The sequence below is a fragment of the Ranitomeya imitator genome, chromosome 2, assembly GCF_032444005.1.
Source record: "Ranitomeya imitator isolate aRanImi1 chromosome 2, aRanImi1.pri, whole genome shotgun sequence".
Lineage (NCBI taxonomy): Eukaryota > Metazoa > Chordata > Amphibia > Anura > Dendrobatidae > Ranitomeya > Ranitomeya imitator.
This window is the reverse complement of record NC_091283.1, coordinates 760,112,443-760,137,765: the sequence shown is the minus strand read 5'-3', so window position 1 is coordinate 760,137,765 and position 25,323 is coordinate 760,112,443. Positions and strand designations below refer to the sequence as shown.

The 25,323-nt window shown below is 46.1% G+C and overlaps 1 protein-coding gene across 3 annotated transcripts in view; it reads right to left on the bottom strand.

Moving 5' to 3' along the window:
- Positions 1 to 25,323, bottom strand: part of LOC138665669 (WASH complex subunit 2C-like) — a 152,710-nt gene that overhangs the window by 24,550 nt on the left and 102,837 nt on the right. For all 3 annotated transcript variants that reach the window (XM_069753348.1, XM_069753347.1, XM_069753349.1), the window contains 2 exons: positions 9,097 to 9,270; positions 8,673 to 8,804 (listed from right to left, as the gene is read on the bottom strand). In XM_069753348.1, the coding sequence (XP_069609449.1) occupies positions 8,673 to 8,804; positions 9,097 to 9,270 (306 nt within the window). The remainder of the gene's footprint in view (positions 1 to 8,672; positions 8,805 to 9,096; positions 9,271 to 25,323) is intronic.

The window sequence follows — 25,323 nt, the reverse complement described above, 5'->3', positions numbered from 1 at the left end:
AAAAGCTAGCTCCTCCTCTGCAGTGTACACCCCACCGACAGGAAGTAGGATATTCAGTTAGTGAGAAAGCAGTAGGAGAAGCAACATGTAAAACAGAAAGAAAACTAAAACTGTAACAATATAACACAATAAACAGAGCTGTTCAACTTGGGAGGGTGCTGTGTCCCCCAATGAAGGCTCCGAGAAACAGATATTACGGTAAGCAACCAAAAATCCTGTTTTCTCTATCGCTTCATTGGGGGACACAGGAACCATTGGACGTCCCAAAGCAGTCCGTGGGGAGGGTACTCCAATCAGGTCGGAGAAACTCACCACCGTCGCCTGCAAGGTCTTTCTACCTAAACCGGCATACGCCGAAGCCAGGCATGGACTCTGAAATTTTACTTATTTATTTTCTTGCGACCATGTGGAGGACCGATCAATGCTCTGTAGAAGTGCAGGGCGGAGGTCCTATGTGTAATGCCAGGAGGCGCCCACTGCCCGAGTAGAGGGCGCCTTAAACCCAGAAGAAGGAGCTCTCCTCTGACCTGGTAAACCTAAAAATTGCTGACCAGATTTAGCGAGCATTCGTTGACCTGGAGGCCGGAGGGCCTCTCTACGCCGAGTCTGTATACTGAAAAGGGGGAGGGGTGGCTTTAGCTGGATAGACGCACGTCGCCCTGGCCAGGTAGCCTGATGAGAGAACTCTACGAAGGATGAGTCCGAGCCGGACGAAAGGAAGGGAATCAAGAATGATGGACAGATCCATGGAGAACCTCAGCAAGGGAAGAGCACTGAACTGCGATCCACAGAATGTGCAAAACTGCTGTTGCAGACTCTGCGAGACTCTGGGAGTGGTTGAGAGCCCAAAAGGGAAAGCTATACAATGAAAATGGACCCAACTCTCGCCAAATGCAGGAATCTGGAGCTGGAGGTTGGTCCCAACACTACAGTAGTGAAGGGGAAGGAGCAGCTCCCCTCTCTAATATATGCCAGAGCTCTAAAATCATTGTGTTTAGAGTAATGGCTGAGCCTTGCTCTGCTGAAACCAAGGCACAGAAATCTAATAGGGGAAAAACACAACAGCAGAGTGATGTAGTGGAAAACGTGCAAGTCAAGCATTCCTCAGAGCAAACAGCGTACGGCAGGATTTATAATGCCCATCTCCCTGTTAAGGGCGCAGAGCGGGCAGTGATACAGATGACGGCAGCCTGGGGTGCACCGCCTTACCCAATACTGCTGACTGCATGGCTCAAGACCACTTAATGCACCAGTGACTGCACTGCGCAGCACTAGAGCATTTATTACACCCGTCACTGCACGGCTCAAGAGCACATAATACACCAGTGACTGCAGGGCAGAAGAGCACTTATTGCACCAGTGACTGCACGGCTAAAGATCACATAATACCCCAGTGACTGCACGGCTGAATAGCACTTAACCCCAAGGGTGGTTTGCACAATTTTTACAATTCTGACCACTGTCCCTTTATGAGGTTATAACTCTGGAACGCTACAACGGATCCCGGTGATTCTGACATTGTTTTCTCGTGACATATTGTACTTCATGATAGTGATAACATTTCTTTGATATTACCTGCGTTTATTTGTGAAAAAAACGGAAATTTGGCGAAAATTTTGAAAATTTCGCAATTTTCCAACTTTGAATTTTTATGCAATTAAATCACAGAGATATGTCACACAAAATACTTAATAAGTAACATTTCCCACATGTCTACTTTACATCAACACAATTCAAATTTTTTTTTTTGTTAGGGAGTTATAAGGGTTAAAAGTTGACCAGCAATTTCTCATTTTTCCAACACCATTTTATTTTAGGGACCACATCTCATTTGAAGTCATTTTGAGGGGTCTATATGATAGAAAGTACCCAAGTGTGACACCATTCTAAAAACTGCACCCCTCAAGGTGCTCAAAACCACATTCAAGAAGTTTATTAACCCTTCAGGTGTTTCACAGGAATTTTTGGAATGTTTAAATAAAAATTTAACATTTAACTTTTTTCACAAAAAATTTACTTCAGCTCCAATTTGTTTTACTTTACCAAGGGTAACAGGAGAAAATGGACCCCAAACTTTGTTGTACAATTTGTCCTGAGTACGCCGATACCCCCATATGTGGAGGTAAACCACTGTTTGGGCGCATGACAGAGCTCGGAAGCAAAGGAGCGCCATTTGACTTTTCAATGCAAAATTGACTGGAATTGAGATCGGACGCCATGTTGCGTTTGGAGAGCCACTGATGTGCCTAAACATTGAAACCCCACACAAGTGACACCATTTTGGAAAGTGGACCCCCTAAGGAACTTATCTAGAGGTGTGGTGAGCACTTTGACCCACCAAGGGCTTCACAGAAGTTTATAATGCAGAGCCGTAAAAATAAAACAAAAATTTTTTCCCACAAAAATTATTTTTTAGCCCCCAGTTTTGTATTTTTCCGAGGGTAACAGGAGAAATTGGACCCCAAAAGTTGTTGTCCAATTTGTCCTGAGTGCGCTGATACCCCATATGGGGGGGGGACCACCGTTTGGGCGCATGGGAGGGCTCGGAAGGGAAGGAGCGCCATTTGGAATGCAGACATAGATGGAATGGTCTGCAGGCGTCACATTGCGTTTGCAGAGCCCCTAATGTACCTAAACAGTAGAAACCCCCCATAAGTGACCCCATATTGGAAACTAGACCCCCAAGGAACTTCTCTAGATGTGTTGTGAGAACTTTGAGCCCCCAAGTGTTTCACTACAGTTTATAACACAGAGCCGTGAAAATAAAAAATCTTTTTTTCCCACAAAAATTATTTTTTAGCCCCCAGTTTTGTATTTTCCTAAGGGTAACAGGAGAAATTGGACCCCAAACGTTGTTGTCCAATTTGTCCTGAGTACGCTGATACCCCATACGTTGAGGCAAACTCCTGTTTGGGCACACGGGAGAGTTTGGAAGGGAAGGATCACTGTTTTACTTTTTCAACGCAGAATTGGCTGGAATTGAGATCGGACGCCATGTCGCGTTTGGAGAGCCCCTGATGTGCCTAAACAGTGGAAACCCCCCCAATTATAACTGAAACCCTAATCCCAACAGTAACCCTAACCACACCTCTAACCCAGACACACACCTAACCCTAATCCCAACCGTAAATGTAATCCAAACCCTAACTTTAGCCCCAGCCCTAACCCTAGCCCTAATGGGAAAATGGAAATAAATAAATTTTTTTTATTTTTCCCTAACTAAGGGGGTGATGAAGGGGGGTTTGATTTACTTTTATAGCGGGTTTTTTAGCGGATTTCTATGATTGGCAGCCGTCACACACTGAAAGACGTTTTTTATTGAAAAAAATATTTTTTGCGTTACCACATTTTGAGAGCTATAATTTTTCCATATTTGAGTCCACAGAGTCATGTGAGGTCTTGTTTTTTGCGGGACGAGTTGACGTTTTTATTGGTAACATTTTCGAGCACGTGACATTTTTTGATCCCTTTTTATTCCGATTTTTGTGCGGCAGAATGACCAAAAACCTCATTTATATCATTTTTTTATGTTTTGGCGCTTTTATACGATAAAAACTATTTTATAGAAAAAATAATTATTTTTGCATCGCTTTATTCTGAGGACTATAACTTTTTTATTTTTTTGCTGATGATGCTGTAAGGCGGCTCGTTTTTTTGCGGGACAAGATGACGCTTTCAGCGGTACCATGGATATTTATATCTGTCTTTTTGATCACGTGTTATTCCACTTTTTGTTCGGCGGTATGATAATAAAGCGTTGTTTTTTGCCTGTTTTTTTTTTTTTTCCTAACGGTGTTTACTGAAGGGGTTAACTAGCGGGACAGTTTTATAGGTCGGGTCGTTACGGACGTGGCGATACTCAATATGTGTACTTTTATTGTTCGTTTTTTTTTTATTTAGATAAAGAAATGTATTTATGAGAATAATATTTTTGTTTTCTTTAGGATTTTTTTTTAATTTTTTTAAAACATGTGGAAATTTATTTATTTTACTTTTTTACTTTGTCCCAGGAGAGGACATCACAGATCGCTGATCTGACAGTTTGCACAGTACACTGTCAGATCACCGATCTGTCTGAGAGCACTGCAGGCTTAGCAAGCGCCTGCTTTGAGCAGGCACTTGGTAAGCCACCTCCCTCCCTGCAGGACCCGGATGCCGCGGCCATCTTGGATCGGACCTGCTACAAGGAGGGAGGTAAGGAGACCCTCGCAGCAACGCGATCACATCGCATTGCTGCGGGGGTCTCAGGGAAGCCCGGAAGTGAGCCCCCTCCCTGCGCGATGCTTCCCTATACCGCCGGCACACCACGATCATGTTTGATTGCGGTGTGCCAGGGGTTAATGTGGCGGGGGCGGTCCGTGACCGCTCCTGGCACATAGCGCTGGATGTCAGCTGCGATAGGCAGCTGACACCCGGCCGCGATCGGCCGCGCTCTCCCCGTGAACGCGGCCGATCGCCTTGGACGTACTATTCCGTCCTTGGGAATTTAGGCCCACCCCACATGGACGGAATAGTACGTCCAATGACAAAGGGGTTAATGCACCAGCGACTGCACTGCTCTAGAGCATCTACAGGTCCTTCTCAAAAAATTAGCATATAGTGTTAAATTTCATTATTTACCATAATGTAATGATTACAATTAAACTTTCATATATTATAGATTCATTATCCACCAACTGAAATTTGTCAGGTCTTTTATTGTTTTAATACTGATGATTTTGGCATACAACTCCTGATAACCCAAAAAACCTGTCTCAATAAATTAGCATATCAAGAAAAGGTTCTCTAAACGACCTATTACCCTAATCTTCTGAATCAACTAATTAACTCTAAACACATGCAAAAGATACCTGAGGCTTTTATAAACTCCCTGCCTGGTTCATTACTCAAAACCCCCTTCATGGGTAAGACTAGCGACCTGACAGATGTCAAGAAGGCCATCATTGACACCCTCAAGCAAGAGGGTAAGACCCAGAAAGAAATTTCTCAACAAATAGGCTGTTCCCAGAGTGCTGTATCAAGGCACCTCAATGGTAAGTCTGTTGGAAGGAAACAATGTGGCAGAAAACGCTGTACAACGAGAAGAGGAGACCGGACCCTGAGGAAGATTGTGTAGAAGGACCGATTCCAGACCTTGGGGAACCTGAGGAAGCAGTGGACTGAGTCTGGTGTGGAAACATCCAGAGCCACCGTGCACAGGCGTGTGCAGGAAATGGGCTACAGGTGCCGCATTCCCCAGGTAAAGCCACTTTTGAACCATAAACAGCGGCAGAGGCGCCTGACCTGGGCTACAGAGAAGCAGCACTGGACTGTTGCTAAGTGGTCCCAAGTACTTTTTTCTGATGAAAGCAAATTTTGCATGTCATTCGGAAATCAAGGTGCCAGAGTCTGGAGGAAGACTGGGGAGAAGGAAATGCCAAAATGCCTGAAGTCCAGTGTCAAGTACCCACAGTCAGTGATGGTGTGGGGTGCCATGTCAGCTGCTGGTGTTGGTCCACTGTGTTTCATCAAGGGCAGGGTCAATGCAGCTAGCTATCAGGAGATTTTGGAGCACTTCATGCTTCCATCGGCTGAAATGCTTTATGGAGATGAAGATTTCATTTTTCAGCACGACCTGGCACCTGCTCACAGTGCCAAAACCACTGGTAAATGGTTTACTGACCATGGTATTACTGTGCTCAATTGGCCTGCCAACTCTCCTGACCTGAACCCCATAGAGAATCTGTGGGATATTGTGAAGAGAAAGTTGAGAGACGCAAGACCCAACACTCTGGATGAGCTTAAGGCCGCTATTGAAGCATCCTGGGCCTCCATAACATCTCAGCAGTGTCACAGGCTGATTGCCTCCATGCCACGCCGCATTGAAGCAGTCATTTCTGCCAAAGGATTCCCGACCAAGTATTGAGTGCATAACTGAACATTATTATTTGATGGTTTTTTTGTTTGTTATTAAAAAACACTTTTATTTGATTGGATGGGTGAAATATGCTAATTTATTGAGACAGGTTTTTTGGGTTATCAGGAGTTGTATGCCAAAATCATCAGTATTAAAACAATAAAAGACCTGACAAATTTCAGTTGGTGGATAATGAATCTATAATATATGAAAGTTTAATTGTAATCATTACATTATGGGAAATAATGAAATTTAACACTATATGCTAATTTTTTGAGAAGGACCTGTATTACAAGAGGCACTGCATGGCTGAAGAGCACATAATACACCAGTCACTGCACTGCTGAAGAGCATTTATTACCCCAGTCACTGCACTGCTCTAGAGCAGATATTACGCCAGCACCGCTGGGTTGATGGCTACTCTCAGCCTTGAGCCTGCAGATAGTGCTGCCCCTCAGCTTTATTTCGCTGTGCCTGGCTTGTGCACTAGCAGGTGCCAGAAGGTTAGAGAGAAGATACAGAGGTAATTCTGCAGCGCAGCTACTCACAGTAGTTGTCCTGTTTTCAGCTTCCAGGCTGTAGGACAGCTGGAAGAGGAAGGTCCCACAGGGAAGGCACTATTCAGTCCCAGGAGGCGGAACATGGTGGCCGTGAGAGGATGCCCTGGCTTCGGAGGGTAAAAGTGCACGTTACAGGGACACATGCTGAAAAACTCCACTCTGTACAAGGAGACTGACAGGCCTGGAAGAGGGGCAGAGCCAAGCGCCGGGTTCAGGAGGCTAAACATGGCGCCGGCTCAGAGGAAGAGATGAAGCCGAGGGGGGGGCGGGGCTGTAACAGGCCGGGTGTGCCAAGCTACAAAGGCCAGGAGGAACTGAGCAACGGGTGGGAAAAAATCCTGTCTGAAGGGTAGGAAGAAGGGGGCGGAGCCAGCGCTGCAGCTAGGCCCGAGTGAAGCCGGGACCTAGATTACTGCTGGTGACCGCCGGACCATGGGGGGAGCGGCGTGGTCACTGTTAAAATAGAGGAAAAATTGGTCTTCTTTCTTCTTTGATCTTCTTATCTTCTTCGCCGCACCTGGGGGGGAGAGAGAAAGTACCTCCCCATCCAAGAAAGGTCGGAAGTCCGATAATCCAGCGTTGTGAGACATCCGCGTCTCCTCAAACTGACAGGCTCTGGTTGGCGAGTGGGTGGGAGACGGAGGCAGGACCGACAATCGGATCACCTCAATATGCTTCTGTGTTAGGCTACTTTCACACTTGCGTCGGTACAGGTCCTTCGCTAAGCGTCGGCGCGACACACGTTGTGAAATTTATGCACGACGTGGGCAGCGGATGCAGTTTTTTGACGCATCCGCTGCCCATTCTAAAGTCCGGGGAGGAGGGGACGAAGTTCCGGCAGCACATGCGCGGCAGAAAATGGCGGACGCGACATACGAAAAAACGTTCCCTTGAACGTTTTTTCGTGCCGATGGTCCGCCAAAACACGATGGATTCAGTGCACAACGGATGCGGGGTATGGCCATACGTCGCGATCCGTCGGCAATACAGGTCTATTGGAAAAAACCGTATCCTGCGGGCATATTTGCAGGATCCGTTTCCCCCTTCCCCCCCAAAAAAAAAAAACAGATGGCGACGTATGTCACGCGACGCAAGTGTGAAAGAAGCCTGGGGAGCTGGGGTCCTGCCGACCAGACGTATGAGGATACGGGGTGGCATTACACGCCGTACTCATAGTCTATGTGGGAGTACAGTAGTGACCGTTCACACTGTATCCCTCCGTGGTACCTGAAAAGGAACGACCCACACTGAGGTAGATAGGGGTCTAATGAAAGACCAGTGTCCACCTCCTACCGACACTAAGCTAAACTGAATATCCTACTTCCCGTCGGTGGGGTGTACACTGCAGAGGAAAGGCTAGCTTTTTTATTTGCATAGTGTCAGCCTCCTAGTGGCAGCAGCATACACCCATGGTTCCTGTGTCCCCCAATGAAGCGATAGAGAAAGTTCATTTTATTTAGACAAATCCATTCAGATCCTTATTTCATATTGGTACAGCAAATAATGGAGTTCATGATGCGACCAATGTGTTTCGACCTGTTAAGGTCTTAATCATGGTATGGTATATGGTCAGAACAACAAAACATATATAGGAAACATTAAACTCACAACAGGTGCTTGCACCTATTGTGTGTTTAATGTTTCATATATATGTTCTATGAAATAAGGATTTGAATTTATTTGTCTAAATAAATTGAACTTTTTATCCAAGTTCCACGCTGGGGATTTACTTCCTTTCTTTCTCTGCACACCATAAAGAGGCATCCAAATTTAACTATGTCATTTCAGCCATTTACGGATCTCAAGTTAGGTATCAGTTTACACTTTTCTGTGTGGTGATATTCCATTGCAGGGTTATCTGCATTCTTTTAACCATGGCTACTAGTGATGAGCGAACGATAAGGTGTAATCTGATCATGCTCGGGTGCTAACAGTGTTTTCAGTGTGCTTGAATGAGATGTTCGAGTCCTCGCGGCCGTTAGACAGGTGCAATACATGCAGGGATTGCCTGTTTGTTAGACAATTCCTGCATGTTTCGCGGCTGTCGATTAGCATGTAGCACAAGCCATGTAGCTGCGAGGACTCGAACATATTATTCATGCATATGAAGACACCCCGTTAACACACAAACATGCTCGGATAAGACCTTATCCGAGCACAATTGCACATCACTAATGGCTACCTCTATTACACCAGTAATCACTAAAACAACTTACTGATTTTTTATTGGTGCTGGCGAATAGATCTACATCCGGGTCATTGTCCTTCTGTAGCTCTTGACTGAAGAGAAGTTCCTCATCTTGAAATACCCCAGTGCTTTTCCCCTGAGTGTTTTTTTCCACAGAATCCTAATAGAGTAAAGAAAAATGGTGTCAACGCTTTCAATTCAGGAAATGTTTTGCACAGTCCGCCTTACACACAGTATATTACCATACATCTATTAATGATTTTCTGTGACTTATATCTAGGATGCTTCAATCCAGACATATCTGTGGAGCTGGTATATTATCCTTGAATTTAAGGACTATCCAATAGTGCACCTTCAGTGTAAGATGCAGGAGATCTGGTATTGTGACTGCATAGCATTACTGCCAGAGATCGAACCCTACTCTCATGGGAGAACATTACACCCATTCTTACCTTTGGAGACCCCGACGGTACAATATTAGTTGCAAACTGATCTTCCATATCATCCTCTTCATCCCCAAAGAGACTCAGTACATTCTTACTTTTCACCTTACTTGCTTGCTTGACAGGTTGTGGTGATGCAAACAGATCCTCGCTATCTGATTCCTCAAGAGAAACTGGTTTTACCTGATAGGAGTGGAAAAAATAATCAAAAACAAATAAAAAACAAAGTCTAAATAAAGCAGTAATTGAAGACACACATTTTATGACGTCTGCACTTCTCCTTTTGTCCCTTTTTTGTTTAACCTGAATAGGTAAAGAAAACAATGTTGTGTCGACTAATTGTACAAGTTTTTTTGTAAAGGGAACCTGTCACCCCCCCAGGGCGTTTTTAAGTTAAAGAGCCACCTTCAGCATCACTAAGGCTACTTTCACACTAGCGTCGTTTGGCCTCCGTCACAATGCGTCGTTTTGGAGAAAAAACGCATCCTGCAAAGTTGCCCGCAGGATGCGTTTTTTCTCCATAGACTTTCATTAGCGACGCATTGCCACACGTCGCATCCGTCGTGCGACAGATGCGTCGTCTTTTGGCGGACCGTCGGCACAAAAAAACGCAACATGTAACGTTTTTTTGTGCGTCGTGTCCGCCACTCCCGACAGCGCATGCGCAGCCGGAACTCCACCCTCTCCTCCCCGGACCTCACAATGGGGCAGTGGATGCGTTGAAAAACTGCATCCGCTGCCCCCGTTGTGCTTTTACTTCACTTAATGCGTCAGTACGTCTGCCTGACGCACTGCGACGGGCCCGTACCGACGCTAGTGTGAAAGTAGCCTAAGGATGCATTCTGTGAAGGTGGCTCTTATGTTTAGCATCCCTAGGAATGCTGAATTAATTACTTTTATAAATTTGCCTGCGCAGTGGGGCGGGTCATCGTGCTCCATTGAAGATAGTGCTGAAGTCTTGCGAGACTTCACAGATCTCGCAAGACTTCGGCACTATCTTCAATGGAGTACGGTGACCCGCTCCACTGCGCAGGCACCCGATTCCCAGCCCCACAGTGTGAATACATCATAACACACTATGGGGCGGGATCTGGGGCCTCGGCTACACGAAGGCGCCGGTGACATCACTACAGAGAGGAGGCGGCGTCCGAGGGATGATGGACAGCTGCGAGGCGCTTGTGTCAGGGAGAAATCATACCTCCCTGACTCATAGAATGTTAGAGTTGGAAGGGACCTCCTGGGTCATCTGGTCCAAACTCAATAGAGGTATGGCGCCAAATTTATAAAAGTGATTAATTCAGCATTCCTAGGGATGCTAAACATATAAGCCACCTTCACAGAATGCAGCCTTAGTGCTGCTGAAGGTGGCTCTTTTACTTAAAACCACCCGGAGGGGGTGACAGTTTCCCTTTAAGTTACAAATCCTGTTATTTCAAAGCCATAAAGCTTAATTTGACTCATTAATAAATGATAACATTCTATTGGTCTCTCGGGGAGGGAAAAGCAGGTAGATTTATTAAGGTCCATGTGAGCGATATATACACGTGGAAGTTGCTGTATGGATACAGGATAGGAACATATTTTTGTCAATATCGATAGAGGGAAAATAAAGGAAGTACGTATCTTTTGCATTTTTATTATTTACCCCAAAGGACTATTTTAATATTTGTTCCCCTTTCTCTAGCAATTATTTTTCTACATAATTTTTTTCCAACAGATGTTGAGCTACCAATAGTGATTTGGATTGACAATATGTGAAAAAAATAAATACAAAAAAGCCAGAAATAAATAATGTTCCCCACTATAAGGTCAGAAATTACACATAGGGGTGGAGGAGGGCATTTCAACATTTAAATACTTTTTTCTCTCTTGCTTCATTAGGGACACTGGAAACCATGGTGTGGGGGAAAAATGGGAAGAAAAAGATTTTATGATGAGTACCCCAAATCTTACTTTTTTTTAAATCCGATTTCGCCTGTAACTGTTATATTAGTTCCAGTTAGGGTCCATTTATTGGTACAGCGGCAGTAAATGACCACTGATCTGTAAATATTTAATGATCAGTAGTCGTTTTAATAGCCTGCGGTAAATAATGCGCAATGTACCACCTATAGTAGATCGTTTAGTGTGCATCTGCTACCATTGTTATCGGCAGTGCTAGTATTTTTTATTTTATTCACACAAGGACGACGAGCTGCCGAGAACTTTATCCTTTTTGTGAAAAATAAAAGAGCATTTTACCCAATGAATGAATGTTTTCCTCATTTATCACTGTTAGCACTTCCTATATACTATGGACACAGTGCTTGTTCAGCTCTGTGTTTACAGCGATAGGGAAGGCAAAAAGGAGATTTTTGTGTACTCACCGTAAAATTTCTTTCTCTTAGCCTCTAATTGGGGGACACAGGACCATGGGTGTTATGCTGCTGTCCACTAGGAAATGACACTATGCATAATCTGAAAAAGAATAACCGTGGCTCCTCCTCTGCAGTATACACCCCTGGACGGCGTCAGCCTTCTCCAGTTTTAAAAGCATTAGGAGGAACGTAACATGAATAACATAACCAAGCCTATAAGAAGGCACCTTATGTACGAGCTCAAGAAAACAATATTGAGAACTCAACAGTAACAAAGGCCCGGAAAGGGCAACAGGGTGGGAGCTGTGTCCCCCAATTAGAGGTTAAGAGAAAAAATTCCACTGAGGACTGGGTATGAACCCTGTAGTGTTTAGTAAACGTGTGTAGGCTAGTCCAAGTGGCCGCCTTACACACTTGTTGTACCGAAGCCTAGTGCCGAATGGCCCAGGAGGCCCTTACCACCCATGTAGAGTGTGCCATAATACCGGCTGGAAGATAATTCTTAAGGCGGTAGGCCTCTTGTATGGTGGATTTGATCCACCTGGCAAAGGTAGCTTTGGAAGCTGGTAGACCCTTGCAGCCACCTTCCGGAAGAAGGAAAAGAGAATCAGACTTCCGGAAGGACGCAGTCCTAGACACATATATACGCAATGCCCTGACAAGGTCAAGCGTATGCAGAGCCTTCTCCACTCTATGAACCGGGACTGGACAAAGGGGAGGCAGAGAAATTTCCTCATTGAGGTGGACGTTGGACACAACCTTCGGAAGGAAGGATGGGACCGTACAGAGGACTATCTTGTCCTGGTCAAAAACCAGAAAAGGTCGTCTGCAGGAGAGTGCTGTCAGTTCAGACACCCAGTGTAGCGAGTTGATTGCCACCAGGAAAACCACCTTCTGGGATAGAAGGCGGAGCGGGACCTCCTTAAGGGGTTCGAAGGGTGGTTCCTGAAATGCTGTCAGGACCAGGTTGAGGTCCCACGTTTCTAGTGGTCGTCTGTAGGGGAGAACCAATCGGGAAACCCCCTGAAGGAATGTCCTTACTTGTGGATTGGTAGCAATGCGCCTTTGAAAAAGCACTGAGAGGGCTGACACCTGGCTCTTAAGCAAGCCCAGAGACAGCCTGGCCTCCAGACCCGATTGGAGAAAACCCAAGTAGTTTGGGGAGGGAATAAGGGAATGGGGTCTGGCCACAAGATTCGCACCAGGTAAAGAAAGCTTTCCAGGTACGGTAATAGGTCTTGGCAGAGGCTGGCTTCCGTGCCCTGATCACGGTCCTAATGACGTCCGGTGAGAGCTCTGCCTGGGTTAGAACCCAGGTTTCAAGGGCCACGTCGTCAAATTGAGGGCCCCTGAGTTCTGGTGGTAGAACGGGCCTTGTGATAGAAGATTCAAGTGGTCGGGGAGGTGCCAGGGGGCGTCTGCTGTAAGTTGTACGATGTCGGGGTAACATGTACGTCTGGGCCAGTCCGGTGCGATTAGGATGGTTGGAACTCCCTCTTGCTTGATCTTCCTCACCACTCTGGATATCAGGGAGAGAGGTGGAAAAATGTACAGAAGCTGGAACTGGGTCCAGGCCTGAACCAGAGCGTCTGCTCCAAGCGAACACAGATCGTGTGTTCTGGCCATGAAGTTGGAGACCTTGGCATTGAAGTGGGATGCCATTAGGTCCACATCCGGGGTCCCCCAGCGATGGCAGATCTGGAGAAAATTTTCGGGATGGAGAGACCACTCTCCCGAGTCTATTCCTTGTCGGCTGAGGAAGTCTGCTTCCCAGTTGTCCACACCTGGAATGTGGACCGCCGAGAGAACCAACCCTGTGTCCTCCGCCCAGTGGAGGATGTGTGACACGTCTCGCATCGCCTGGGTGCTGCGGGTCCCCCCTTGGTGATTCACATATGCCACGGCCGTGGCATTGTCCGACTATTCTGATGTGAGAGGCTGCCATTAAGTGATGGAAGGCCCTCAATGCCAGGAGGATGGCACAAATTTCCAGGATGTTGATGGGCATGGTCGCTTCCTCTGGTGACCACTTGCCCTGTGCCCTGTGGTGTAGGTGCACCGCACCCCAACCCGTCAGGCTCGCATCGGTGGTCAAAACCTTCCATTGACCTGTGAGAAAGGATTTCCCCTTTGCTAGCGAGGTTGGCTTGAGCCACCAGTGCAGGGACCTCCTGGCTGACGACATTAGCTGGAACTCCCTGTCGAGAGAAAAGGGATTCCTGTCCCAGGACTTGAGAATGGCTAGTTGGAAAGGCCTGAGGTGAAACTGGGCAAATAGGACCGCTTCTATTGCTGCCCCCATCCTGCAGAGGACTCTCATGGCAAACCGGAGAGATCGAGGGGGTGTGCGTAGGAGGGTGCGAACTCCTAGGCGGAGAGCCAGTGCCTTGTCCTTGGGAAGGAGCACTAGACCCTTGGAGGTGTTGAATAGCATTCCCAGGAAGGTCAGGGACTGACTCTGGGTTGGTGATGACTTTTGTAGGTTGATTAACCAGCCCATGCGACTCAGAGTGTCGATTGTGATTGAGACGCTGAGCTCGCAGTCCTTGAAGGTGGGAGCCTTGATGAGTAGATCGTCCAGGTATGGAACGACTACTATGCCTCTGGAGTGCAGGACGTCCATGGTGGCTGCCATGACTTTGATAAACACTCTGAGCCGTGGCGAGTACGAACGGGAGAGCCACGAACTGGTAGTGGTCCTGGTCGATTGCGAACCTGAGAAGTTTCTGATGGGCGGGTGCAATAGTTATATGCAGGTATGCGTCTTGTATGTCTATGGAGGCGAGATATTCTCCCTTCTCCATGGACACAATGATGGATCGAAGGGACTCCATGCGGAAGTGACGGACCCGTACATATTTGTTGAGCTGTTTTAGGTCCAGTATGGGCCGTACGCTGCCTCCTTTCTTGGGAACTACGGATAGATTGGAGTAGAACCCTCGGAAGCGCTCGGCCGTGGGGACCGGCACTATGACTCCTGTTTGAAAAAGCGAGGCGACCGCTTGGTGGAAGGCACGAGCCTTGGCTGGTGGTTTTTGGGGGGACAGAGAGGAAGAATCGGTCCGGTGGGTTGGAGGTGAGCTCTATCTTGTATCCGGAAGACACTAGTTCCCTGACCCACCTGTCTTCTGTAATAGGCAGCCAGACTTGATGAAAGCGCAAAAGTCGGCCGCCTACGGGTGTGGTGTCTTCCGGAGTCTGTGAGTCATGATGAGGAGAAAGTCTGAGATTTTCCTCCTCTGGGCTTAGACTGGCTTGCTTTTGACTGCCAGGTCTTGTCCGACCTTTGTGTCGATCGTGAGGTGTCACTGCATGGGGAACGGTTACGATTTTGTGCTGGATGCGAGACGGACCAGCCCCAAGTTTTCCGAGAGGATCGGAATAGAGTTTGGTTACGCTTCTTGTATGTGCGTTTAGGTTTCAGTTGGGGAAGAGAGGTACTCTGACCCCCGGTGGCGTTGGATATCATCGTGTCCAACTGTTCACCGAAAAGTCGCCCACTGAGATAGGGGAGGTGCGTGAGGGACTGCTTTGAGGCTGTGTCCGCTTTCCATTCCCGCAGCCAGAGGATAAGCCGAATGGCATTTGATGCTATCCCCGCTATACCTCTTGCTGAATCCAGAGCTGCATGAAGCATGTAATCTGCTACAACTGCTATTTGAACCGCTTGGTCCGACAGCGCAGGAGCGGATGCTTGGAGGCCAGCTTGTAAATTTTTGGTCCAGGCCAGAATGGCCTTGGCAGCCCAAACTGAAGCTAACGCGGGAGCCAGGGATGCCCCTGCAGCCTCAAAAATTGAACGAGCCATGCGTTCTACCTGCCGGTCTGCTGCGTCCCTGAGGTTTGAGCTATCTGGCAGTGACAGGAGGGTTTGTGCTGCTAGCCTAGAGACCGGGGGGTCAACTTCGGGTGGATCTGTTCATTCCTTGGTGTCCTTCTGCGGGAAGGGGTACCTCGCCTCCAGATATTTGCGATTAGCGAATTTTTTCTCAGGTTGTGAGAGCTGCTTTTTAAGGATCGCCTTAAACTCCGGGTGGTTAGAGAAATTCTTAGGCGGCTTCAGAGGTCCTTTAAAGGAAATCTTGTGTTCTGGGGCCTCTAGTGGCGGATCAGAAATGTCCAGCACCCGATGGATGGAAGAGATTATGTTCTCAACTAGCGCTGTATTGCTAGGGGGGATTGGGATCAGGGACCCCTCCGTTTCCTTGTCTGAGTAGGAGTCACATATGCCTTCCGAATCCTGTGTATCACTGAGGCGTCCCCTGCTGGGTGAGCTGGGTCTCTGGTCGGGGATTGCGGAGATCTGCATCGTCTACCCCTGGAAGGGGACGGTCTAGATGACCTTGAACTACGGTGCCTCTCCCTAGAAGGGGATGACCGTGTGCTATGGGATGACGCAAATGGACTTGACCTATGGGTCTGCTTGCGTCCTGAGCTAGACGTGGATGTGCCAGGGTTGTCCTGTTCCTGAGTCAAGATCTCCCTTTGCTGGGTAACGGTCATAGCCGAGGCATGACTCTGCAGAGCCTGAAGCAATGTGGAGGTTAGGTTATCTATAGACTGCGTCATAGATTGCGACATCTGAGTGACCCATTCCGGCGTGGCATTAGACACCGAAGCATTGGCAGGGGCTTCTTGGGGCTCTGACACAGTAGTCTGGATGCAGTCCTGGCAGTGCGGGTACGTGCTGCCACTGGGGAGAGCGGTCCTGCAGGCTGTGCAGAATGCATAATAGCAGTCCTGCCTGGTTCTCTTGGACCTTGAGCCCGGCAAAGTGCACAGAGTGCAGAAGGGCTGGCTATGCAGAGGAACCTATAGGGGAGCCTTATAGGGAATATGGATTCAGAGCCGAGTAACAAACCCAGCTGTGATCTTACCCCACCAGTTTGCCCCTAGGTCCAGTGCCGAAGATCCACAGTCCTGTGCCCCCCCGGAGACAGGCTGGCCTGGTCCTGCTGACTGGGAGATGCATGGTTAATCCTTGTGCTGCAGCAGAAATGACTGCCGAGAAGAAGAGGAAGAAGGGCGCGGAGAGCTGAAAAAGGGCGGCAGAGCTGTGTAAAAACGTGCCCTTTCAGTCTCAATCCGCCCCCTCTATGACACTGTAGAGTGTCATATTTGTCATCCGGGGGGGCGGAGAGGAGGCGGCAGCTTCAGCTAGGCCGAAGCCGGGGCCTAAATTAGATGCCTGATGCCCAGAAAGGCTCCAGGCTGGCGCGAAAGTCCGGGAGGGGGTCTGATCTGAACCGGACCCCCCCAGATTTAAAGGCAGGATAGCGGTAGGGCTATAAGCGGAAGGGGGGCCCGGTGAGGGGTCCCCCTGAGGCAGTATAGAGATGGTGCTGTCGCTATAAGCGGAAGGGGGGCCCGGTGAGGGGTCCCCCTGAGGCAGTATAGAGCTGGTGCTGCCGCAGAGACAGGGGCACAGGGAGCCCTGTGTCTCTATTGTGCCATGCCTGCCTGCACTCCCTCTGGCCCCAACAGGAGCCCATAGCTGGGCTGGGGTCCCGGGATGCAGCCGCAGTGTGCTGGCCCATTGCTGGGAGCTGCAGAGTGCTGCCTGTACATGCCCTACCTGAGGCGTCTCAACCTAATGCCCCCAGAAGGGGATTAGGGAGGGTGCTGTGTCACCATCAGGGGGCTTTATCCTCGCCTCGACCTCAACCCAGAGACCAAAAGGAATTGGGGAAGGAGGGGGGTCTCGACTTCGAACCAGCACCCGAGGGACTGGGAAAGGAGCGACATGGGGAATAGCCATCTCGACTTCAACTGGGCACCCTGTAGTAGGGGGCCGAGGAAGGAGCCATGCCGGGAGTCTCACAGTAGACCCACTTTTCTTCATCTGTAATCCCGTCGGAAAAAACGGGAGTAAAACATTTTAGGTGTGCCTCCTATAAGACACTAAGCAAAAACTGGAGAAGGCTGACGCTGTCCAGGGGTGTATACTGTAGAGGAGGAGCCACAGTAAATCTTTTTCAGATTATGCATAGTGCCGACTCCTAGTGGACAGCAGCATAACACCCATGGTCCTGTGTCCACCAATGAGGCGACAGAGTAAAGGGTAATAACCAATCTCTGCCTATTGCCTTACGATTAGTATGAACATCTTAGATAATGAGGTTGAAGAGCTGCATAAAACTATCAAGAAACAGTTGGCTGCTGATAATGCAGCGCCCCAGAGACCTGGTCGTTGCAGTATGGCGCTCTGCCGCTAAGGGGAGCAGCGGTACGTCTGATGGCACTAAGGAGTTCTCCTGACCAGGTATCACTAGAACACATTACACTTCACACTCTGGCCACTAGGGGAAGAAAAAGGCTTTATTTATTGGGCCACTCCTCACACTGGTAAAACTAGGGGCTGGGGAGGAAGTTAGTCAGAAGCTGACTGGGTTGGAACCAGGCAACATCCCGTGGCAGGGGGTGTTGCAGGGAGAAGGCACAGGGGGGTCCCTGTCAGGCGTGGGAACCTGGCAGGTGCCTAGCGACAGAACAGAACGTAACGGAACCGCGCCTGCACACCTTGCGGTGGTATCCTAAGAGAGAGACAAGAGGGGAAGAATACTGTGGAACAGTGTAAACGAGATCAGCACAAAGGAGAGCCAGTAAGAGTCGTGCAGAGAGAGGAAAGCGCGTAGTACTGAGGCGCGTAGTCGGTGGCCGGATCACCGTAGGAGTAACTGACTTCAGGCCTTACTTCAAATTCCGCTGGACAGTTGATTATAGGTTGGCTGTCTACCTTTTACACCTACGAAGACATAGGGGGCAACATTGGGAGAGGGGCGTCTCTAGGGTCCCGGAAGACCTCCAAGCCTTCCCGTCAAACGGGTGGCGTCCTAGCCATAACTTACCTGGGGGACATTAGAAACTAGTAACATCTGGAACCAAAGAACGAGAGAGAGAGCTGTAGAGAACGAACGAAGAGAACAGCAGTTGTGAGGACTATTTCGAATGCTCAGCAGGGTAGGACTACAACACACAGGCGCTATTGGTAGGCAACAATTTCCATCTGCGAGGGAAACTCTGGATGTGTCCATCGGACCGGCCGGTCTCTGAGAGCCCTGTTAAACATACTCTGGATTGAGGATCCTGAAGCCTTCAGTAAAGAGGTAAAGAGACTGCAACCTTGTGTCCTCGTTATTGCCGGCTCCTCACACCATCACCATCCACCTTACTGGGAAGCCCTGGGGATATACTTCACCTGTGGGAAGGTATACCATCCGGCTGCCATTCCATCACCCCAGCGGACCCCATAGCAGCGTCGGTCCCCCTGACCGAACACCACAGGTGGCGTCACGAACCATTGATAGACTGTACAAATCCCTTTACTGGACGCCCCTTAGCAGGGTCACGGACCGGGTCTAGCCACCGTGACAGCCTCAGAACCGAACCAGAGAGGCCCGGTACCGAGAACTCGTGGCCCTGTGTCTGGGGGCGATCCAATAAGATGGAGAGCTTTATAAAACAACAGAGAAAGACATTGATAAGTGGGAAAGTGAAATCAGTGAGCTTAAATTAACCCTGCTGTTCTGTTCGGGGGTCATAGTGACCCGAACAGACTTTTTGCGGCCCTGTAGATTTTTTTCTGTAAGTCTCTAAAACTTGAGACTCCTTGACTTTTCCTCATTTGGGGGGACCTACCTATGAGTATTTTTTTTTTTTTTCGTTTACTTTTTGCTACACGCAAAAAGTTACACTTGTTGTGTTCGGGTCATAGTGACCCGACATGGTTTTTTACAGCTGTGAGGCCATATTTTCAGTGAAATAAAGGAGTTATAACCCTCAGTTGGGTCTATTTATTGCATCTACTATTGTATATCAATTGATTTATTTCCTAAATTATTTCAATGGGGTCGTACACGCGCTTTGCCGGGGGTATGCATTGAGATGTGTGCACCATAAAAATGGCTTTATATTGATTATTTTTGGTGCGCAGTCTATTATAAAATGTAGAGTGCATCCGGAGAGATCACTAGGTGTGCACTACACATGTATATTATGCGCAGAACGGACTGCTCAGAATGCGCTGTCTAAGACGCTTTTTTTTTGTAAAGCTGAGCTGTAAAGTCTTGCAAATAATTTTTTTTTGCTAAGTAAGTCTGTCTTCCTGGCTTATCTGCTTGTTTTCAGAAGGGTTCTTATCTTCTCTGCTCTTATCAGTACACATATGCTAGCCCAGACATGTTACCTTTCAGTTTCTTTGGAGAGCAGCTGTGTGCTTCTACCCCCATTGCCTCTTCCGGCATCAAAAGAAAAAGATGCAGCTATTGCCCTTCTACTTGTGACAACAAGACGACTATAACATGTTCTGGCTGTAAAACATTTCTATGCAAAAATCATGTGTATTGTTTTTCATGCAAGAATCCGTAAATTTATATGATCATGTAAATATATTCACATTGTAATGTTTATTATCTTTATTTTTTTATCACAAAATGTTTGATTTGATTGTTTTGTTTTTTGTTTTTTTACAAAATATGTGTAGTTTTCTATTTTCGTTTTGCTCATTGGATGGATCTGTTTTTTCAGAATAAAAACAAAAAAAAAAGATTTCTAGTTCATTTTTTTTTTTTTACTACCAAACATGTTCACAAACAATCTAGTAAGCAAAAAGTATAAAAAAATGGAGTTAGAGTGTCTAAAATCAAGGTTTAATAAGCCGGGTCATAGTGACCCGGAACACTACAAGTGTATAGTAAATGCAAACAAAACAGCAGGGTTAAAGAAATGTATGAGAGATTCAGCTGATTTTGAAACAGACAAGATTTTTAGATGGCAATTTCCAAAGAAAAAAATCTGTGGTTGCTGGAGGAAAATTTAATGGTTCAGGATGTGAACAACCATATGCTGAGAGAAGCACTTCATGTAGTGAAGCAGAAAGTATTAATGATTACCGTATGCATACAAAGACAAGTAACCGTGAGAACCGTGAAAACAAGAAATATCCGGATATCTTTAATCATAAAGCCTTGACTACTGCAACATCCTTTTCTGTGGCCTCCCTGCTAACACCCTTGCACCTCTCCAGTCCATCCTTAACTCTGCTGCCCGACTAATCCATCTCTCTCCTCGCTACTCCTCCGCTTCCCCCCTCTGCAAATCTCTTCACTGGCTCCCATTCCCTCAGCGTATCCAGTTCAAATTGCTAATACTGACCTACAAAGCCATCCACAACCTGTCTCCTCCATATATCTCTGAACTAATCTCTCGATATCTTCCCTCACGTGACCTCCGGTCCTCCCAAGACCTCCTTCTCTCCTCCACACTTATTCGCTCCTCATCCAATCGCCTCCAAGACTTCTCCCGAATATCCCCCATCCTCTGGAACCCTCTGCCCCAACACGTCCGACTATCAACCACAGTCGGATCCTTCAGACGGAACCTGAAAACTCATCTCTTCAGGAAAGCCTACAGCCTGCACTGACACCGCTGCTGCCTCATCACCAACGAAGCTACCGCCTCACCAACACCGGAGCTACCGCCTCACCAACACCGGAGCTACCGCCTCACCAACACCGGAGCTCCTGCAACCCTCAACCTACTGTCTCCTTCCCCATAATCCTGTAGAATGTAAGCCCGCAAGGGCAGGGTCCTCGCCCCTCTGTATCAGTCCGTCATTGTTAGTTTGTTTTCTGTATGTGATATTTGTAACCCCTTCTCATGTACAGCACCATGGAATCAATGGTGCTATATAAATAAATAATAATAATAAGAAAATGAATAGGCGACATAATGATAAATCCAAGGTAATTAACCTATCTAATCATGTCTTAAGTGATTCGCAAATAAAATTGTTGGAAAAGGGTCTGACATTTTCCCCCTCCTCATATTTAGATAAATAAAGTAGTGAAGGATTTACACTTATTTGCACGTAAAATTATCTTGCAAAAGTTACATTATAGAAGTGATTTGACCATATGTTCCATACTGAGGTTGAAATGGAAGCCTTGAAAAATTTGGAGGAACTATTGGAAGAAAATGAAAAAAAATGAGGAGGGTAAGTTTTCAACTCACTTGATTGGAAAATCAAATACATTTCCAAGTTTGAGTGCACGCTTTGCTGTGGAAATATTCACAAAAATAGTCATGGAAGAGGTAGAGAATTTACCACTAATTCCGAACTGGGTCTCTAATTTAAATGTTAATGAGAATAAAGCACTGTGGGAATTACAGGTGTTAGAAGGTGTGGTTATAAACAAGGCCGACAAAGGTGGGAATACAGTAATATGGCCTAACGTAATGTATGAGAGGCAGGTAGATAAGATCTTAAATAACAATAGATGCTATAAAAAATTACATTACAACCCTTTGACACAGTTCCAACAGAAGCTAATCAGTATCCTTGAATCAGCTTATGAGGATTGGATCACCCCAAAAAGGCTAGTTGAAACAGTAAGCAAACTGTAACCAAAATTGGCCACCTTTTATATTCTACCGAAGTTGCATAAAGATCCTGTGGATCCACCCAGAAGGCCAATATTGTCTCGCATAAACCACCAATGCCAGACACTATGTGCAGTAATCGATCATTATCTTTAACCGCTAGTGCAAACATTACCGTCATACATAAAGGATACCACCATGATGTTAAAAAGGTTAGATTCTCTACAGTTGGAGGAAGGTGCAGTCTTTGTCACAGCTGATGTTCAAGCGTTCTATTCTTCAATCAGACATGTTGATAGCCTAACTGCAGCCTCTCATTATGTGTATGAAAGTAATTTGGATCCACTTTTGATGGAGCTAATTTTGACATGATTGAAATTTGTCTTAGAGCATAATATCTTTACTTTTAATAAAGATATATACTTGCAAGAACAGGGGACAGCAATGGGGGCCATGTGTGCCCCCGCATATGCAAACCTATTTATGGGGTTCTGGGAGCGGATGATTTTCCAAGAAGATGGGATTTTGGGAAATGAAGCCATACATGGGTGGAGTCGTTATATTGACGACATTATCTTTATTTGGGAAGATTCTACTATAAATCTATTATGCCTAATGGAAAGACTAAACCAAAATAATCAATATAAAATTGAAGGTTTAATTATGGCAGAAAGGTAAAGTTCCTTGATTTAAACATAGAGGTACTCCCACATGGTAAAGTTGTCACAGTTGTATTCAGAAAGAAAACGGCGACCAACACCTTGCTACATGCTTCCTCTGCTAACCATAGATCAACGGTAAATGGCATTCCCACCGGTCAATTTATGAGAATAAGAAGAATCTGTACTACAGATGAGGATTTCAAACATCAAGCATCGGATTTTATTCGAAGACTAAGCGACCGGGGGTACAGCAATAGGCAAATAAAAAAAGCATCAAAATTCACCAGAGAAGAGCTTTTGCATAAGTATAAGAAAAAGGATGAAGTAGGGGCAGTTAATTATGTGAGATTTATTACAGAGTACAACAAGTAATGGCCAGAATTGGTAACAATTATGCAGAAGCATTGGGGTATATCACAAACAGACCCAATATTAAAGAAAATTTTACCAAATTGCCTGTTGATGACTCCAAGACGTTAAAGAAATCTAAGTGATTTCTTGGCACATAGCCACTACTCGGTAATTCCACCAAAAAGAATAAAGTCAGAACTAAATGTTTTTTTTTCCCCTGTAACACCTGTAAGGCCTGCAGTAACCATTTTAAAAGTAACGCATTTGAAAATCATGATGGAACCAGAGTGTATAAAATATGGAAGACGCTGACTTGCACCTCAAGTGTATCATGCCCGCTGTCCCTGCAATAAAATTTACAAAGGTCTAACAACACGAGAAATAAGAATAATAACTAGAGAGCACATAAGGGACATAAAAAAAATCAGCCACAATTGAGGATATTAATTCTCTTAACCCCTTCATGACCCAGCCTATTTTGACCTTAAAGACCTTGCCGTTTTTTGCAATTCTGACCAGTGTCCCTTTATGAGGTAATAACTCAGGAACGCTTCAACGGATCCTAGCGGTTCTGAGATTGTTTTTTCGTGACATATTGGGTTTCATGTTAGTGGTAAATTTAGGTCAATAAATTCTGCGTTTATTTGTGATAAAAACGGAAATTTGGCGAAAATTTTGAAAATTTCGCAATTTTCACATTTTGAATTTTTATTCTGTTAAACCAGAGAGATATGTGACACAAAATAGTTAATAAATAACATTTCCCACATGTTTACTTTACATCAGCACAATTTTGGAAACAAAATTTTTTTTTGTTAGGAAGTTATAAGGGTTAAAATTTGACCAGCGATTTGTCATTTTTACAACGAAATTTACAAAACCATTTTTTTTTAGGGACCGCCTCACATTTGAAGTCAGTTTGAGGGGTCTATATGGCTGAAAATACCCAAAAGTGACACCATTCTAAAAACTGCACCCCTCAAGGTACTCAAAACCACATTCAAGAAGTTTATTAACCTTTCAGGTGCTTCACAGCAGCAGAAGCAACATGGAAGGAAAAAATGAACATTTAACTTTTTAGTCACAAAAATTATCTTTTAGCAACAATTTTTTTATTTTCCCAATGGTAAAAGGAGAAACTGAACCACGAAAGTTGTTGTCCAATTTGTCCTGAGTACGCTGATACCTCATATGTGGGGGTAAACCACTGTTTGGGCGCACGGCAGGGCTTGGAAGGGAAGGAACGCCATTTGACTTTTTGAATCAAAAATTGGCTCCACTCTTTAGCGGACACCATGTCACGTTTGGAGAGCACCCGTGTGCCTAAAAATTGGAGCTCCCCCACAAGTGACCCCATTTTGGAAACTAGACGCCCCAAGGAACTTATCTAGATGCATAGTGAGCACTTTGAACCCCCAGGTGCTTCACAAATTGATCGGTAAAAATGAAAAAGTACTTTTTTTTTTTTTCACAAAAAAATTCTTTTAGCCTCAATTTTTTCATTTTCACATGGGCAACAGGATAAAATGGATCCTAAAATGTGTTGGGCAATTTCTCCTGAGTACACCAATACCTCACATGTGGGGGTAAACCACTGTTTGGGCACATGGTAAGGCTCGGAAGGGAAGGAGCGCCATTTGACTTTTTGAATGAAAAATTATTTCCATCGTTAGCGGACACCATGTCGCGTTTGGATAGCTCCTGTGTGCCTAAACATTGGCGCTCCCCCACAAGTGACCCCATTTTGGAAACTAGACCCCCCCAAGGAACTTATTTAGATGCCTAGTGAGCACTTTAAACTCTCAAGTGCTTCACAAATTGATCTGTAAAAATGAAAAAGTACTTTTTTTTCACAAAAAAATTCTTTTCGCCTCAATTTTTTCATTTTCACATGGGCAGTAGGATAAAATGGATCATAAAATTTGTTGGGCAATTTTTCCCGAGTACGCCGATACCTCATATGTGGGGGTAAACCACTGTTTGGGCACTCGGCAGTGCTCGGAAGGGAAGGCGCGCCATTTGACTTTTTGAATGGAAAATTAGCTCCAATTGTTAGCGGACACCATGTCGCGTTTGGAGAGCCCCTGTGTGCCTAAACATTGGAGCTCCCCACAAGTGACCCCATTTTGGAAACTAGACCCCCCAAGGAACTTATCTAGATGCATATTGAGCACTTTAAACCCCCAGGTGCTTCACAGAAGTTTATAACGCAGAGCCATGAAAATAAAAAATAATTTTTCTTTCCTCAAAAATGATTTTTTAGCCTGGAATTTCCTATTTTGCCAAGGATAATAGGAGAAATTGGACCCCAAATATTGTTGTCCAGTTTGTCCTGAGTACGCTGATACCCCATATGTGGGGGTAAACCACTGTTTGGGCGCACGGCAGGGCTCGGAAGGGATGGCACGCCATTTGGCTTTTTAAATGGAAAATTAGCTCCAATCATTAGCGGACACCATGTCACGTTTGGAGAGCCCCTGTGTGCC